Source organism: Saccopteryx bilineata, chromosome 2 (genome assembly GCF_036850765.1).
Source record: "Saccopteryx bilineata isolate mSacBil1 chromosome 2, mSacBil1_pri_phased_curated, whole genome shotgun sequence".
In the NCBI taxonomy this organism is placed as follows: Eukaryota; Metazoa; Chordata; class Mammalia; order Chiroptera; family Emballonuridae; genus Saccopteryx; species Saccopteryx bilineata.
In genome coordinates, this window is record NC_089491.1 from 313,944,806 (window position 1) to 313,961,919 (window position 17,114).

General features: G+C 46.6%; 1 protein-coding gene and 1 pseudogene across 4 annotated transcripts; one reads left to right on the top strand and one right to left on the bottom strand.

The window, feature by feature from the left end:
* Nucleotides 1-45: 45 nt before the first annotated feature.
* Nucleotides 46-12,082, bottom strand: FDPS (farnesyl diphosphate synthase). Of its 4 annotated transcripts, none has more exons than XM_066261898.1 (11): nucleotides 11,919-12,082; nucleotides 10,822-11,044; nucleotides 10,583-10,745; nucleotides 8,927-9,067; nucleotides 2,636-2,716; nucleotides 2,365-2,487; nucleotides 1,913-2,001; nucleotides 1,751-1,823; nucleotides 1,013-1,090; nucleotides 782-916; nucleotides 46-303 (listed from the first exon to the last, which is right to left on the bottom strand). In XM_066261898.1, exons 2-11 carry the CDS (start codon nucleotides 11,019-11,021, stop codon nucleotides 103-105), a joined length of 1,284 nt encoding a protein of 427 aa, XP_066117995.1. In that variant the 5' UTR covers nucleotides 11,022-11,044; nucleotides 11,919-12,082; the 3' UTR covers nucleotides 46-102. The 4 variants fall into 4 exon arrangements, with proteins under 4 accessions (XP_066117995.1, XP_066117996.1, XP_066117998.1 ...); XM_066261899.1 differs by lacking the exon at nucleotides 11,919-12,082 and adding an exon at nucleotides 11,845-11,880; XM_066261901.1 differs by lacking the exon at nucleotides 10,822-11,044 and having other exon boundaries at nucleotides 10,583-10,724; nucleotides 11,919-12,081.
* Nucleotides 12,083-13,156: 1,074 nt separating this feature from the next.
* LOC136323366 (snRNA-activating protein complex subunit 1 pseudogene) lies at nucleotides 13,157-14,561 on the top strand (annotated as a pseudogene).
* Nucleotides 14,562-17,114: the final 2,553 nt, after the last annotated feature.

Consider the following 17,114-nt stretch of genomic DNA (forward strand, 5'->3'; position numbering starts at 1 on the left):
TTAGCCTATGTCGCACTATTCAAGAACCTATGGATGACATGTAAGTGAGGATTTACTGTAATTTATTAAGAGCCTCCCCTCCCCACCATAGCAGTCTCTAGGTCACTTTTTCCGCTTGTAGATCTTATGTGCTAGCCTCAGGAAAATGGCTGGAGGCAGGGACGAAGGGCACTGCTCGATGAGACCCAAAAGTTGACTGTATCTGTCTTCCTCATACTGCATAAACACAGCCTGCAGATTCAGCTCCTCATAGAGCGCCTTCACCCGGGCCACCTTCTCAGGCTCTTTCTGCCCATAATTCTCCTGGAAGGGAGTTGCAAGTAGGAAAACAAGCTTAACCTTCCCCCAGCACCTCCAGGTCCCCTCCACACCCTTCATCTACATATTCTTGAACACCTCGATTCACCTGACTCCTGTCTCTGATTTCAGGTGTTTCTGTGTGTCTAAGATTGTCAAAGATCTTGAACTTTCCCCTCCCCATCCCAAATGCTCAGATATTGGCTTAGCCCTCAGCCTCCTTTACCCCAGGGTTTCTCAACTTTGGCACTATTGAAATTTGGAGCCAGAATTTTCTGCTGTATATATTGTAAGATGTCTGGCAGCATTTCTGGACTCTACCCACTAGATATGCCCGCAGCACATGCACACACACCAAGTTATGATAAAAAATGTCTGCTGCTATTGCCAAATGTCCCCTGGGGTACAAAACTGCCCCCACTTGAGAACCACTGCTCTATCCCTTTCTCAGCAGCTCAGGGATCCACAGCTCTCTCTTGGGCACCTGTAGGATCTGCTGCTGTTCCTGCGAGGCCCGTTGCAGACACTGAACCACCAGCCAGCTGCATTTGTTGTCCTGGATGTCAGTGCCAATCTTGCCCGTCACACTGGGGTCCCCAAAGAGGTCAAGATAATCATCCTGGGCAAGAGGGCAGAAAGAGAAATGAAGAAGCTCCAAGGCAGGGAAGGAGGAAAGTTGGAATCTGTTTTCTGCCAGTGCCTCATGCCTTCCTACCTGAACCTGAAAGAGCTCTCCCATCTCCAGCAGGATCATCTTGGCAACAGCATGTTCCTTCTCCCCATCAATGCCCGCCTACAGTGAAAAGAGGATTAATAAGCCAAACACCAGAGATGCCTTCATCTTCCCGGCTGCTTCCTCCCATGAAGTGTTGCCCAAGTGCAGCCCCAGAATCTTCTCTGCTCTCCTTGCAGACATCCCTGGTTTCCCTGATCTAGGAAGTCCTGACTGATTGTCCAACCTCTATCAGTTAGTGTTAGCTAGGCCTTCCTGCAGAGATTAATCTATTCTGGAGGCCCTCAGACTATCTCTTCTTTCATGAGGCTCAGTCCGAGAGTCATTGATCCTTCTTCATAATCTTTTTGCCATTTCCACCTTCTTTCAGAATGAAAAGGAAACTTGGAGAAGCAAGGTCAGGGTAGACAGTCAATCCCACTTACTGCTTGTAAATCCAGTCTTTTCAACGTGAACCATCATCGCCCCACCACACCAATCCATACTCAGATGGAGAATTTTTCATTTCTATGATAGGCCAACCACTTTCATATCACTTGCCCATTTAATTTTTACAACAATCCTATGAAGTGGAGATTTTATCCTCATCTTACAGCTGAGCAAATATATTCAGAGAGAATATACATAACTTGCTCAGTATCACACAGCCATTAAGTATGGGCACTAGACTGTCCAAAAGCCCAGATTAGTGGGCAAAAGGGGATGGGGAGGCTCACTCACCATATACATGGCAGCAGCTACAGGAAGATAAAAGGAGTAGAAAGCTGTCTTATACTTGACAATAGATTTGTACCTGAGTAGGGGTAGAAGATAAACTCAGAATGGCAATGCCCACCTGGAGCCTTCCCTCACTGTCTAGATGTAGTTCCCACTGTCCCTTACCTCTTTTCAGTAAATCTGCCAAGATCAACGTTGCCCTGCGGGGCTGTGATGAGGTCCAAGGTCTGTCCAATTTCAGTCTGATAGGAACTCTAAGGAGGAAGATGGCCCGTGAGATGACCTTTCTCCAGGACTGAGGAACCCTGAAATCCTGGGCCCCATATTACATACCAGTTAACAACTGGTCAGTCAAAAAGGCAGCAGGAGGCAGGGGAGGCCCCAAAACTCAAGGCCCATATTCACACATACGCCATCCTTTATCATTCTTTCTAGTCACACGGGGACAGAGAACTCTCCTTGCTATTACCACCACCCTTCTCAAGTCCCTCACTTTCTTCCTCTTCCAGGCAAACCTAGGTCTCCTGTGCCCTGAAACCAACTAGATGAGAATGTCCTGTAGAGGCCAAGGCTACTGCCGGCAACCTCTGGGCACAGAGCCCTGGTCTGCAGCACACCTGCAGGAAGAGCTCAATCAGGTTCAGGTAATAGGGCTGCTCCCGGCAGTAAAACTTCAGCAGTTGGTAGATGCATGCTTCCAGAAGGAAAGCATCATTGATGGCATCCAAACCTATGCCTGGCTGTCAGGGGAACAGAAAAGACAAGCAATCAGTCTCCAGCCTAGACTCACACCAAGAACCTGTCACTCTGAACACCTCAGTAGGCTCTATGTAACCACCTCCCTGCTGCCTGCTCCCATGCCCACTGCCACTTTTCCTCCCACTTTACCTTCCGATACCAGCAGATGTGTCCCCGCCGGGTCAAGGATGAATCCATAATGTCGTCTGACACCAGGAAGAAAGCTTGGAGCTAGGAGAAGGAAGAGTGGAGTAAGGACCCCCAGCATTTCTTACTCCTGTCCTTTCCACCAGCAACAGCTGCTTTTGAAAATCACTATGAGCTGAGAAGGAAGGTCAAGATGGGGAGACCTTGCTCTGTGCTGTTGGACTCTGACAAGTCATATGACTTCTTTGACTCAGGCTTCCCAGCTACAAAATGGGACTAAAACTCTTGTTTTCAGAATAAGAAACTACAACAGATCTCTGCCATCTCCAGACAAGCAGCCATAAACGATCACGGGCATCAGGAAGATGATGAGACATCTTTACATACCGTATTCTTCTCTTGCCAAAAACTTCAGTGAACACTTAAAGTAATATTTCTTAATGCAACTTGACTTTGCATGCATGACTTCTGAAACAAAAGGCTGCTCCCATATTATCCCTGGGCACTGTTTACACATGCCACTGACCGGGAACAAAGCTCCACCTCAGAGAGCTCATTTGGGGGTGCAGGTATGATAGGACAGAACTGAAGTCTGACTCCTGGTAACTTGCACCTGTGGATCTTAAACATCTTTAAACACTCTTACATATCAGCAAAGAGCTAACTCTTCCAAGTGCCAGCCTACTTGAAGGTACTTTACTGTAGTGGTTTTCCCACTAGACTGAACTTCTTGGAGGCAGGTTTGAAATTAGCCCTCTTAGCATTCCCAGAGCCTACCAGAGCACTGGACCCACAGTGGGTGTGTCATAAATTCTTGTATGATAAATAAATGAAAGAATGAAATGCCATAATGTTCCTCATGGTACTTCTTGCTTGCCATCAGGCTATACATATCCTGGTTCCTTAAAACAGCTTTCCGAGGCATGTCTTTTCTTGTTTATTAAGTGAGAGAAGGGGAGACAGAGAAACACTCCCGCATGCCTTCCAACCGGGATCCACTTGGCAAGCGCTGTCTGGGCCAATGCTCAAATCAACCAAGCTGTCCTCGGTGCCCAGGGCCAACACTCGAACCAATCAAGCCACTGGCTGCGAGAGGGAGAGAGAAGGGATAGAAAGACAGGAAGAGAAGCAGATGGTCACTTCTCATGGGTACCTTGACCAAGGACTGAACCTGGGTCTTCCTCACATCCAGCCAACACTCTATCCACTGAGCCAACGAGCCAGGGCCTCAAGGCATGGTTTTTAAATCTTCACCTCATCCTGATCTGTATGTGTGCTCTACTGGATCTGTATTGCTCAGAGGAAGCACCCAATGCTGCCCACCAGCTTCAACTTAAGTGTAGGCAGTGCAAAAACATCCGTGGCAATCACCGCTCTTGTTCCAAGCCAACTCCTCGAGAAGGAGGCACCAGTGTGCACATTTACCTCTGAGCTCACCCGGTGGTGAGGTCTGGGCTTTCCACATTGAAGGCACATATTTTATTTACACACTGTTTAGTAAGAGTGGCATGGTTACCCAGAAACCACTGGTCTGCTGCCTCTCCCAAAAGTGACTGTAAGGGTCACCTGGTTTTAAGCATTACCACTCAACTGGATTGTCTCTAAAAGACATTTCTTTACACTGTGGCCTCCCTCAGTCTCCTCTGCCCACTGCCCAGCAATGATTCTGACCCAACTGCGCTTTCCAGTTTTTAGACTTTAGAAAATACCAGTTCCAGAGCTCTACCCCAGATCAAGTAAATGAGAACTCTGTAAGGTGGTGCCTCAGCACTGGGTGGTGGTTTCTCAGTAGTCTTCCCAGGTATGTGCTGGAGTGGTAAGTAATGGGAAGCATGTACCACATTACCCATACAGCGTTCTTGGCAAATGTTTAGTCTGGTTGTAATCATGAAGAAATAATCAGACAAATACAGACTGGATTCTGAGCCACTCTACAAAACACCTGTCCTGGACTTTTAAACAAAGTAGTTATGATGGAGAGACTATTCTAGATTTAAGACTGAAGAAGGCCCTGGCTGGTTAGCTCAGTGGCAGAGCGTGGGCCTGGCGTGCGGGAGTCCCGGGTTCAAATCCCGGCCAGGGCACACAGGAGAAGCACCCATCTGCTTCTCTACCCCTCCCCCTCTCCTTCCTCTCTGTCTCTCTCTTCCCCTCCCGCAGCCAAGGCTCCATTGGAGCAAAGTTGGCCCAGGCGCTGAGGATGGCTCTGTGGCCTCTGCCTCAGGCGCTAGAATGGCTCTGATTGCGGCAGAGGACACTCCAGATGGGCAGAGCATCGCCCCCTGGTGGGCATGCCCGGTGGATCCCAGTCAGGTGCATGCGGGAGTCTGTCTGACTGCCTCCCCATTTCCAACTTCAGAGAAATGAAGGAAAAAAAAAAATTTTTTTTTTTTTTTGAAGAAAAATTACCAAATACAATGCATCTTGACTGGATCCTGGATGTTAAAAAAAACTACCTATATGACCTGTGGTGGCGTCGTGGATAAAGCGTCGACCTGGAAATGCTGAGGTTGCCGGTTCGAAACCCTGGGCTTCCCTGGTCAAGGCACATATGGGAGTTGATGCTTCCAGCTCCTCCCCCTCTGTTTCTCCTATCTCTCTCTCCCTCTGTCTCTCCCTCTCCTCTCTAAAAAAAAAATGAATAAATAAAAAACTACCTATACATTTTGGGGAGCATTAGGAATATTTAAATATGGACTGTACATTAGATATATTATTATATAATATATAATTAATATTAATATATTACTATATTATATAATATAATATACTGTAACATTATTATATCAGTGTTAAATTAAATATCTTGGATGTTGTTATGTTCTGAATGTATCCAAAATTTTTTTTTTAGTGACAGAGACAGAGAGAGGGATAGATAGGGACAGACAGACAGGAAGGGAGAGAGATGAGAAGCATCAATTCTTCATTGCGGCACCTTAGTTGTTCATTAATTGCTTTCTCATATGTGCCTTGACTGGGGGGCTATAACACAGTGAGTGACCCTTTGCTCAAGCCAGCGACCTTGGTGTTTCGAACCTGGGTCCTTTGTGTCCTAATATGATGCTCTATCCACTGCGCCACCACCTGGTCACACTCCCCAAAAATTCTTATGTTGAAATCTTAACCCTCAAAGATGATGGTATTAGAAGGTCAGGCTTTGGCTCTGGCTGGTGGCTCAGTTTATAGAGTGTCAGCCCAGCATGTGGACATCTCAGGTTTGAACCCCAGTCAAGGCACATAGGAGAAGCAACCATCTGCTTCTCTCCCCCTTCCTCTCCCTTCAGTCCTTCTTCCCCTCCCCCAGCAAGTGGCTTGGTTAATTCACGGTGCCCTGGGCGTTGAGGATAGGTAGTAGGTCCAGCATCAGCCTCAGGTGCTAAAAACAGCTCGGTTGATTCCAGCATCAGCCCTAGACAGGGTTGCCAGGTGGATCCCAGTCAGTAGTATGCAGGAGTCTGTCTATCTCCCCTCCTCCCGCTTAAAAAAAAAAGGAGGGGACTTTGGAAGGTAACTAGATAATGAGAATGGAGCCCTAAAGTATAGGATTAGTGCCCCTATAAGGGAGACCCCCATGGAGCTCCCTAATCACATCCACCACATGAAACTACAGCAAGAATGGGCCAACTATAAACCAAGAAGCAGGCCTTCACCCCACCATGGCAGTGCCTTGATCTTCCCAGCCTCCAGAACTATGAGGAGTAAATTTCTGTTATTTCTAAACTACCCAATCTTTGACATTGTTGAAGCAGCCTAAACAGTAAGGCAAATGTGATCACGGTATTGTAGTGATAGAGGCAAGTGTCCGTCCTTGTTCTTAGGCATAAATGCTGAAGTAGAAAAATAAGAGGCTGAAGGAGATAAGGTAGAATTAGAAAGAAGACATAAGCAGAAATTATAACTAAAGTCACCCAAGCAAAAACAATGGTGGATAGCTCAAATGGCATCTTGGAGAAGTGATAGCATTTCAATCGTGTTTTTAAAAAAACATTCCCGGCGCCTGGCTAAGTAGCTCAGTAAGTTAAAGTATCATCTTGATATACCAAGGTTGTATATTTAATTCCAGGTCAAGGCACATACAAGAATCAACCAATGAATGCATAAATAAGTCGAACAACAAATTGATGTTCCTCTCTCTCTAAAATCAACAACTAAAAAATCATTTTTTAAAAACCACACCTAGGCCCTGGCCTCCTGCATCAGTGGATAGATCACTGGCCCAACATACAGACATCCCGGATTGGATTCCCGGCCAGGGCACACAGGAAAAGCAACCATCTGTTTCTCTTCCCCTCCCTCTCCCCCTTCTCTCTCTGTTCCCCTCTCAGAGCCCATGGCTTGATTGGTTCAAGCTTCAGACTGGGCTCTGAGGATAGCTCGGCTGATTCGAGCATTGCCCCCCAGACAGAGGTTGCTGGGTGGATCCTGGTCGGGGAGTATCTGGGAGTCTATCTCTCCTCCTCTAACTTAAAAAAATAAAAATAAAAATCACATCTAGGTGCAGCTAGGGTTAATACCAACTGATTCTACAGGTGAGCTGCTGGCCCTCAAGTTATGACCCCACAGCTCTGCTACTCTTCTCTGCTCTGATTCTCCTGCCCTTCCTTCCTTACCCGTCTCCTCCAATTTTATGGGCTCCTCAGACCCTCCTGACCCCTACAGGGACACCCATCACCCAGGGCCTTGTCCTTTAATAATGCCATTGCCCTTGGAGGCAAATCCCCATTCTCCAGCCTTATAGCCCAGGCTCCGGACTGGAATTTCAACAGTCGCAGGACAGACAGCTCCACATGCTCTGCCAGTACCAAGAATGCAATGTGGCTGATTCTGAGCTCACCATTCCTACCCTGAGCCAGCTGCTCTTCTCCTCGGGCCAGGAGCCTCAGCATCACCCGTCATCTACCAAGTCCTGAGTGTCTTCCTTTTTGGCCTCATTGCACCCCTCCCAGTATCCTGTCCCCCTGTCACTGATGAAACCTTTAGGCCAGGCCTGCAAACCATACACCTTCAAGGACCAAGTGAGCTGGGCACAGGAGACAAGGAACATAGGCAGTGCAGCAAAGCAGAGTCAGACCCACACAAGAAAGCCCATGCCCTGTCTTGGGCAAGTGACCTCAATTAAACTTTGCCCAGCTGTTGCAGATCTAGCAATTTTCCAAGTGACGCTAGAAATTTGTGTTTTTCCATTTCTTTTTTTTTTTTTTTTTTACAGAGACAGAGTCAGAGAGAGGGATAGACAGGGACAGACAGGAATGGAGAGAGATGAGAAGCATCAATCATCAGTTTTTCATTGCAACACTTTAGTTGTTCATTGATTGCTTTCTCATATGTGCCTTGACCGCGGGCCTTCAGCAGACCGAGTAACCCCTTGCTCAAGCCAGTGACCTTGGGTCCAAGCTGGTGAGCTTTTGCTCAAACCAGATGAGCCTGCGCTCAAGCTGGTGACCTCGGGGTCTCAAACCTGGGTCTTCCCCATCCCAGTCCGATGCTCTATCCACTGCGCCACCACCTGGTCAGGCTAAATTTGTGTTTTTTATGTGAAACCTGTTAAATTTAGGACACTTAATTTTAAAAGATTTTCAAAACTATCAGGGAATAACAGTTTTCAATCTCTGCTTTAGAATAATCTGGAAGAACTGTGTCACTTTACTCAGAGAGTTAATACCTTTACGCCCAGTTCTAAGGCCCTGGCCAACAGGTAGTCTACAGATAAAATATGTCCCTGCTGGGAGAAGAGGTCCCCACATTTGTTAGCCTATAGAGTAATTTACTCTCTAAATTCAGCTGTAGCACACTAAAGACACAGAAACACAAATAATCAAGAATTGAGATTCAGCCTGACCAGGTGGTGGTGCAGTGGATAGAGCGTCGGACTAGGATGCCGAGGACCCAGGTTCAAGGCCCCAGGATAGCCAGCTTGAGCATGGGCTCATCTGGCTTGAGCAAAAAGCTCACTAGCATGGACCCAAGGTCACTGGCTCGAGCAAGGGGTTACTCAGTCTGCTAAAGGCCCGCGGTCATGGCACATATGAGAAAACAATCAATGAACAACTACGGTGTTGCAACGAAAAACTGATGATTGATGCTTCTCATCTCTCTCCGTTCCTGTCTGTCTGTCCCTATGTATCCCTCTATCTGACTCTCTCTCTGTCCCTGTAAAAAAATAATATAAAATAAAAAAATAAAATAAAATAAAAAAGAAAGAAATGAGATTCAGGTCCATCCTTCCCAACCAAGGCACCACCCCCTGCCCCCCCCAAACCTCTCCTGCCCTTCCCCCCCCCCCCATCCTCTCACCAGTTCCACACACCAGCCCACAGTCATGGCCCGCTGGAGACTGTCAGCATCCTGCTTTCTTGGTTCCACCAGATCCTGGAATGTTTCAAGCACCGTCATACCGCGCTGGTACTTGCCTCCTATGACATTGTACTCCAAGACCTGGGGGGCAGCCAGAGGGACAGGGTATCATTGTTCACAGAGCAGCTACTCTGAGTTTTCTTCTTGCCCTCTACCTCCATCCACAACTTCACTGTAAATCCTCCATAACCTGGACTCCTCCTCCAGGGAGCCTCTGAAATTGCTACTCTCTGATTATTTTCCCCAAGTCCTGGAACACAGAAGAGTTCTCTAGTCCTCAGGCTCTCTGCATTGTACTCCTCAGTAAATTTAATAGTGCAGGAAAAACTCTGTTCGTGCTACAGGAATGGCTGGCATACTCAGGTCTCTTTCTCAGGTTCCAGCCCCAGCCCCACCTCCCCTAGACTTACTCTTTCAGCCACTTTCTCCTACCCACAGTTCAACCTATCTGCAAATGAAAAGCCTCTCACTGTATTGAAGAAAAGCTCCACCCTCCTCAAAGTTGGTCAGAGGAGAGCTTAGAGAGGACCCAGGTTGGGGAATCCATCCCCCACTCCTCCAATTGTATCTCCTCCTGTTCATGATGACTTCTGCTGCCCTGCTGACAACCAGATCTAATTCACTGGAAAGACTTCCCTTTTAATCTCCATCCCAATGTAGACAAACCCTCTCCTTTTCCATGGTTCCCCTCAGACAAAAGAGACAGCATTTATAAAAGAATTACTAAGCCCTGGTGGGCTGGCTCAGTGGTAGAGAACATCAGCTCGGCATGTGGATGTACAAGGTTCAATTCCCAGTCAGGGCACCCAGGAGAAATGCCCATCTGCTTCTCCACCCCTCCCCCTCTCACTTCTCTCTCTCTCTCTCTCCCTTCCCCTCCTGCAGCCATGGCTCTATTGGAGTGAGTTGGCCCTGGGTGCTAAGGATGGCTCCATGGCCTCCACCTCAGGTGCTAAGAACTCGGTTGCTGAGCAACAGAGCAGCACCCCAGATGGGCAGAGTACCACGCTGTACCATGGGCTTGCTAGGTGGATCCCAGTCAGGGCGCATGCAGGAGTCTGTCTCTGCCTCCCCTCCTCTCATTGAATTAAAATATCTATATGTATCTATACATATAGATACATATAGATACATAGACATAGATATAGACACTCCAAAAGAATTAGGCAACTTAAGTATCCCAGCCATAGTTCTATCCAGAACAAAGGTATCTGAGGATAGACTAGCTTCCCTCAGGGCCACCTCAGACTGCCTTCCTCACTGATCCCTGCCAAGAACATAGCACCTTATGATTTCTGGACACCTAAGTAACTTTCTTTCCCAACAAAATAAAAAGGCCAACCAAGTTCAAAGCTTTCTTTAATTAATTAATTAATTAAATGCTTTTTAAAAAAGCCTTCGCCCTCACAGGCCCACCAGAACCACAAGGTGGAATTGATGGGCTGAGGAAGTATATCTGTCCAGGCACAGGTCCTCCAGAGCTGACCTGGAGTCACTTTGGTAAAAGCCTGCCCCCAAAACCATAGCACCAATGTTGAATCCCACACATATACATAGTGACCAAAGATTCACTCCCTCAAGTCACAAATCCCTCACCTCCTTGAGCCGGGCAATAGCATCTCCTATCTCTGGGTGCTCCATGCCATCCTCAGTCAGCACCTTAACAATCTGGGAGAAGTGCTGAATGAAATTCTGTATTTTTTGGTCATAAACATCCCATTTCTGGTCTCCGTTCATTCTGAGGGAGGAGTAAAGTACTCTAAGAAAAGGGAGGACAAGTCAGAAACTTGATCAGAGTTCCCCTCCCCAAGGCCCCTCACCCCTACCACACTCACCGAGGCTCCTCTGTCCATGCTTGGCACCAGCAGCGGGCACTGTGCCATGCTCTCAGGACTAAGCCCCTGTGCACCAAGGAGGGCCGCAGTAGGGGACCCAGCCACCTCTCCTGGGGCACCCAGCAGGGGGCTGGTAGCAAGAAGACCCCCATAGACCTCAGCCAGCGGGACAGGGGCATCATGGAGGGAGGGACTGGCATAGGGAGGAGGCGCCCAGCACTCCCTGCAGGAGCAAGCACCAAAGGCAGATGCATGGTGTCAGCTCTCCAGGTCACCCTTACGACCCCCCAACTTTTTACCGCCAGGCCCTAATCCCGTCCTATTCTGAACAGAGCTTGGCATTTACAACAACAACAAAAAAGGAAATGCAAGAAGCAAAAAGTACAGCTGGATGACTGACACTCAACTGATCACACTTTAAAATAAGATAGCAAGAACTTAATGAAATTTTAAAGAACTTAATGCTACCTAACTTTATCCTCCATCAACACCTTCTCCAAGGAGCCTCTGGAATTGTTACTCTCTTGACTTCTTCCCCCAAATCCTGGAGTACAGCTAAAAGGATCCAGACTCAAGTTCCTCAGGACTAGGGGCTGTGAACCCTTAAATCACCCTATTTCACAGAGGTCAAACTGAGGTAGACAAATATATAGGCAGTGGTAGCACCAAATCTAGAACTCAGACTCCCTTAGTAGGTGGGGAGAGGAGTGTGGAGGCTCTGAGACGTCCCAAGAAGAGGAGCCGAAAACTCTGGGTGCTACGGCCAAGAAGTCTGGGGCTCTGAGACCGGGCGTCCCGAGGTCTACAGGGAGTGCAGGGCAGGCGGAGACAGCCTCGGAACAACGCCGGGCTAGTAAGGAGAGTTCTCAGTAAAAAAGCAAACCTGGTTCGGGTATATTGGGGGATGTTAGGAAAGTACACGACTGAGCTCGGGAGTTTCCGCACATCCGGAGAAACAGCCAGTCGAGTCTACCCACCCCCAAAACCCGGGAACTCCGACGCAAAAGACCAGGCCTCCCGTGCCTCAAAGTATCGCTCCAGAGGTAAAGCCGAGTCTCCAACCCCTGCCTCCGGTCCCAGGCCACAACCATTCTCACCTGTTTCTGGTGGGACCCAGTTCAGGATCGTTGGCGGGGTATTCCTTAAAGTTGTATCCCCTCCGCGCTCAGCTCTCTGGGTCTAGTAGTTCTCGATATTCTTTCACTATGGACAGAAATGCCTCATTCGACTCCAATTCCCGGCCTACTGCGGGAGGGACTGAAACAACGCGATCTATCACGAGCTGGCTGGGCGAGAACGAGTCGCACTGATTGGCTGCTTCCCCTCGTATGAGCATGGGGCCTGTATCAGAGAGCCAATGGAGCAAAGCCTAAATAGAGAAGGAGTGGGAGGAGGGTGTGGTCGCATTGAATGGGGTAGAACCAGCTGTTGCTTACGTGGAGCAAGCTGGGAATGCCCTCCAGTCTGGTTCCTAGTGGTCACTTTTACTACACACTTCAGCTTTCAATATCTTCCTGTGCAGCTGATTAGCATGTTAGTACAAACCCAGCAGACCAGTTTTGTCATTTATTGGTTCGCTAACTTGAGCAAATCATTTAACTCTGATCCTCTGTTAACTTTCTTAAAACTGGCCTTCCTCATCTGCTATGAGGGTAATACCAGGAGGTAATGTATATAAAGTGCTTTAAGTGCTGAAAAAGCCTGACCTGTGGTGGCGCAGGGGATAAAGTGTCAACCTGGAATGCCAAGGTTGCCAGTTCAAAACTCTAGCTTGCTTGGTCAAGGCACATAATGGGAGTTGATGCTTCCTGCTCCTCCGCCCTTCTCTCTCTCTCTCTCTCTCTCTCTTTCTTTCTCTCTAAAAAATTGAATAAATAAAAAATAATTTAAAATAAAAGCTGGGGGGGGGGGAGAGTCAGAGCAGAAGCTAGAAGCCTTAGCCCTACACACACACAGCTTAGCCCACCATGACTTGACCCGTTGACTCTCTCTTCATTAATTCTTCCAAATCTTAGTAACTTGACCCATCAGGTCAAGATGCGTGAAACCGCCTGACCTGTGGTGGCGCAGTGGATAAAGCGTCGACCTGGAAATGCTGAGGTCGCCGGTTCGAAACCCTGGGCTTGCCTGGTCAAGGCACATATGGGAGTTGATGCTTCCAGCTCCTCCCCCCCTTCTCTCTCTCTTTCCTCTCTCTCTCTCTCTCTCTCCTCTCTAAAAATGAATAAATGACACGTCACGGAACGCGTGTGCGTCACCTCGTAGGAGGCGGGACGTCCGGGCCGGGTTTCCTCGGCAACCTAGACGGCTAGTGGTGTGTGCAAGCTTTGCAGGCATGGGGACCCCTCCAGGTCTGCAGCCGACTGCGAAGCACTGCTCAGCCGCTTCCAGGAGACGGACAGCGTGCGCTTCGAGGACTTCACGGAGCTCTGGAGGACCATGAAGTTCGGGACCATCTTCTGTGGTAGAATGAGAAATTTAGAAAAGAACACATTTACAAAAGAAGCGTTGGCTTTGGCTTGGCAATATTTATTACCTCCATACACCTTCCAGATCAGAGTGGGTGCTTTGTATCTGCTCTATGGATTATATAACACCCAACTGTGTCAACCTAAGCAAAAAATTAGAGTTGCTCTGAAGGATTGGGATAAAGTTTTAAAATTTCAACAAGAATTGATAAATGCACAACATTTTGATGCAGCCTATATTTTTAGGAAGCTACGACTAGACAAAGCATTTCACTATACAGCAATGCCCAAGTTGCTGTTATGTAGAATGAAGAAAAAAAATTCAGCGAGTTGAAGTTACGGAAGAATTTAAGGACCCAAATGATCGTGTAACGAAACTGATCACTTCCGATGTATTGGAGGAAATGCTGAATGTTCATGATCATTATCAGAACATGAAACATGTCATTTCAGCTGATAAGTCCAATCCAGACAAAGCCCTCAGCTTGATAAAGGATGATTTTTTTTGATAACATTAAGAACATAGTTCTGGAGCATCAGCAGTGGCACAGAGACAGGAAGAATCCATCCTTGAAAGTTAAAGATGGAGAAGAAAAGAGGGAAGGAAAGTCACAAGAATCAGAGGGATGTGAAAGGGCAGAAGTATTAGCAAAAATAAAATCAAAGGCCTTTTCAGTTGTTGTTCCGGCTTCCAGGTCAAGGAGGCATCGTCAAGTCAGACTTGACACTTCTGACTCTGATTCTGCGCTGGGTCAAGGACAAATCAAAGCTCCCAGGAAAAAAAGAAGCAAAGAACCATTGAAATTAGCAGAAAGGATGATGTCTTCCAGGAAAAGAGATGACACCCAGAATGTACAGAAGGAAGATGAATGTTTAAGTCTGAGTATGCCTGTAATTATAGAAGAGGATGAGGGGAACGGAAGTCACAGGGAAACAGAGGTCACTGCACCCAACAGGAAAAGGAACGTCAGAACCAAGAGCCTGGTGTAGAGTTGAGCTTTCTGACAGAGGAAAGATTAATGTTTTGTATATGGAACAGGAAGACTGCCATCACTAAAAATAATTCTTCTGGGAAACTGTAGGTTATTTCTTTGAAATGGCAATACTTTAACATAGTTTTAGAATAAAAATACAAAAACATATAGTGACAATGTTCTCAAATTTATATTTAATGTTTTCTTTTATGAAGTCTGCATAAATGGAGAGAAAATTTTGATTTAGAATGTAAAAGAAGTAAGTCTGTTATTTTCAGATTTTTACTATTTCCTACAAACTTCGTGATATTATACTATGTTAGTACATTTTTTGTAATATATTGGAAAATTTTTTATATTAATGTTTATTGCTGTAAATGGCTAATTATTTTATACCTAAAATCTAGTAATGGATTTATGATATATATTAACTATTTTGTATATTCTATGATTAAGTGCACTAAAGTTTTTGTCTTACTTGTTTTATTTTTAAAATATATTAAATTTACATGGTCAATAACATGTGATTGATAATTTAGGAAGCTCAGTTTCTACATCTATAATCAATTAAATATTTTTGGTGCTTGTTTTAAAGCTCCCTTTGGCCTAACATGTATGTGTACATTCTATTTGTGTATGTATATGTATGCATCTATTCATACACACATGCACACACAACATAATAAATACATCAAGTGCAACGAAAAGCAATTTATTAAAATTAAAAAAAATGAATAAATAAAAAAAATAAAAATAAAAAGATGCCTGAAACCCCAAACACCTAGGACATAAGTGGATTTTCTCATTATGGAACAAAATTAATTGTGCGAGAGAAAAAAATAATTGTACAAGGATACCCAATTTCACCAGTGTACTGGTGAAATCAACATTATATTAGAAACCTGACTGGTGGTGACACAGTGGATATAATGTTGACCTGGGACACTGAGTCAGATGAACCCGTGCTCAAGCCAGCAACGTCGGGACTTGAGTGCGAGCTCACAGGGCATGAGCGCAGGCTCACCGGCTTGAGCACAGGATTGCCGGCTTGAGAGTGGGATCATACACATGTTCCCATGATTGTTGGCTTGAGCCCAAGGTCACTAGCTTGAGCAAGGAGGCACTGGCTCTGCTGGAGCCCCCCCATCAAGGCATATGATTATTTTTTATTAAGATTTTTTATTTAGGCCCTAGCCAGTTGGTTCAATGGTAGACCATCAGTTTGGCAATGTGGATGTCTTGAGTTCAATTCCCAGTCAGGGCACAAATGAGAAAGCAAACATCTGTTTCTCTTCCCCTCCCTCTCCCTCTTCTCTCTCTTACCCTCTTGCAGCCAGTGGTATGGTTGGTCCAAGCATTGGCCTCAGGCACTGAAGATAGCTCAGTTAATTTAGCATTGATCCCAGATGGGGATTGCCAGGTGTATCCCAGTCAGAGCACATGGAGGATACTGTCTCTCTATCCCCCCTCCAAAAAAAGTAGTGGTACATATATACAATGAACTATTACTTGGCCATAAAAAAAGAATAAAATCTTACCATCTGTGACAGCATAGATGGACCTAAAGGGTGTTATGCTGAGGAATGTAAGTCAGGCAAAGAAAGACAAATACCATATGATTTCACTTATCTATGGAATTTTTATTTTTATTTTTTGTATTTTTCTGAAGCTGGAAACAGGGAGAGACAGTCAGACAGACTCCCGCATGCGCCCGACCGGGATCCACCCAGCACGCCCACCAGGGGGCGACGCTCTGCCCACCAGGGAGTCGCTCTGTTGCAACCAGAGCCACTCCAGCGCCTGGGGCAGAGGCCAAGGAGCCATCCCCAGCGCCCGGGCCATCTTTGCTCCAATGGAGCCTCGCTGCAGGAGGGGAAGAGAGAGACAGAGAGGAAGGAGAGGGGGAGGGGTGGAGAAGCAGATGGGCGCTTCTCCTGTGTGCCCTGGCCGGGAATCGAACCCAGGACTCCTGCACGCCAGGCCGACGCTCTACCACTCGTCCAACCGGCCAGGGCCTTATCTCTGGAATTTAAAGAGCAAAATAAATAAACAAATAAAATAGAAACAGACTCATATATGCACAAAAAAAACTGATGGTTGCCGGAGGGGAGGAGGCCTGGGGGCCAGGTGAAAAAGGTGAAGGGATTAAGAAATACAAATTGTCCATGGCTAGTTAGTTCAGTCGGTTGGACTCTAACCAACTGACCGTTAGAGCATCATCCCGAAGCACAGAGATTGCCAGTTCAATACCTGGTCAGGGCACATACAGGAACAGATCAATGTTCCTGTCTCTCTCTCTCTCTCTCTCTCTCTCTCTCTCTATATATATATATATATATATATATATATATATATATATATATATATTTCTTTCCCTTCCTCATTTACTAAAATTAATTAATCTTTTTAAAAAGGAACAACAGGCCTGACCTGTGGTGGTGCAGTGGATAAAGCGTCAACCTGGAAACACTGAGGTTGCCGGTTCAAAACCTGCTTGCCTGGTCAAAGCACATATGGGAGTTGATGCTTCCTGCTCCTCCCCTTCTCTCTCTCTCTCTCTCTCTCTCTCTCTCTCTTTCCCTCCCTCCTCTCTAAAATGAATAAATAAATGATTTTTTTTAAAAAAAGGAACAACAAATTGGTAGTTACAAAATAGTCCCAGGGCCTGACCAGGTGGTGGCACAGTGGATAGAGCATCAGACTGGGGTGCAGAAGACCCAGATTCGAGGCCCCAAGGTAGCCAGCTTGAGCGCGGGTTCATCTGGCTTGAGGAAAAAGCCCACCAGCTTGGACCCAAGGTCACTGGCTCGAGCAAGGGGTTGCTCGGTCTGCTGAAGGCCCACGGTCAGGG

What these genes read in the sequence shown, in the direction of transcription:
- FDPS (XM_066261898.1), bottom strand. Translation starts at nt 11,021, where the DNA reads ATGCCAGTCCCTCCCTCCATGATGCCCCTGTCCCGCTGGCTGAGGTCT. An exon ending in TAGCTGCTGCCATGTATATG is followed by an intron (nt 1,091 to 1,750) that starts GTGAGTGAGCCT and finishes TTTTCACTGTAG; the next exon opens with GCGGGCATTGATGGGGAGAA. An exon ending in GAGAGCTCTTTCAGGTTCAG is followed by an intron (nt 917 to 1,012) that starts GTAGGAAGGCAT and finishes CCTCTTGCCCAG; the next exon opens with GATGATTATCTTGACCTCTT.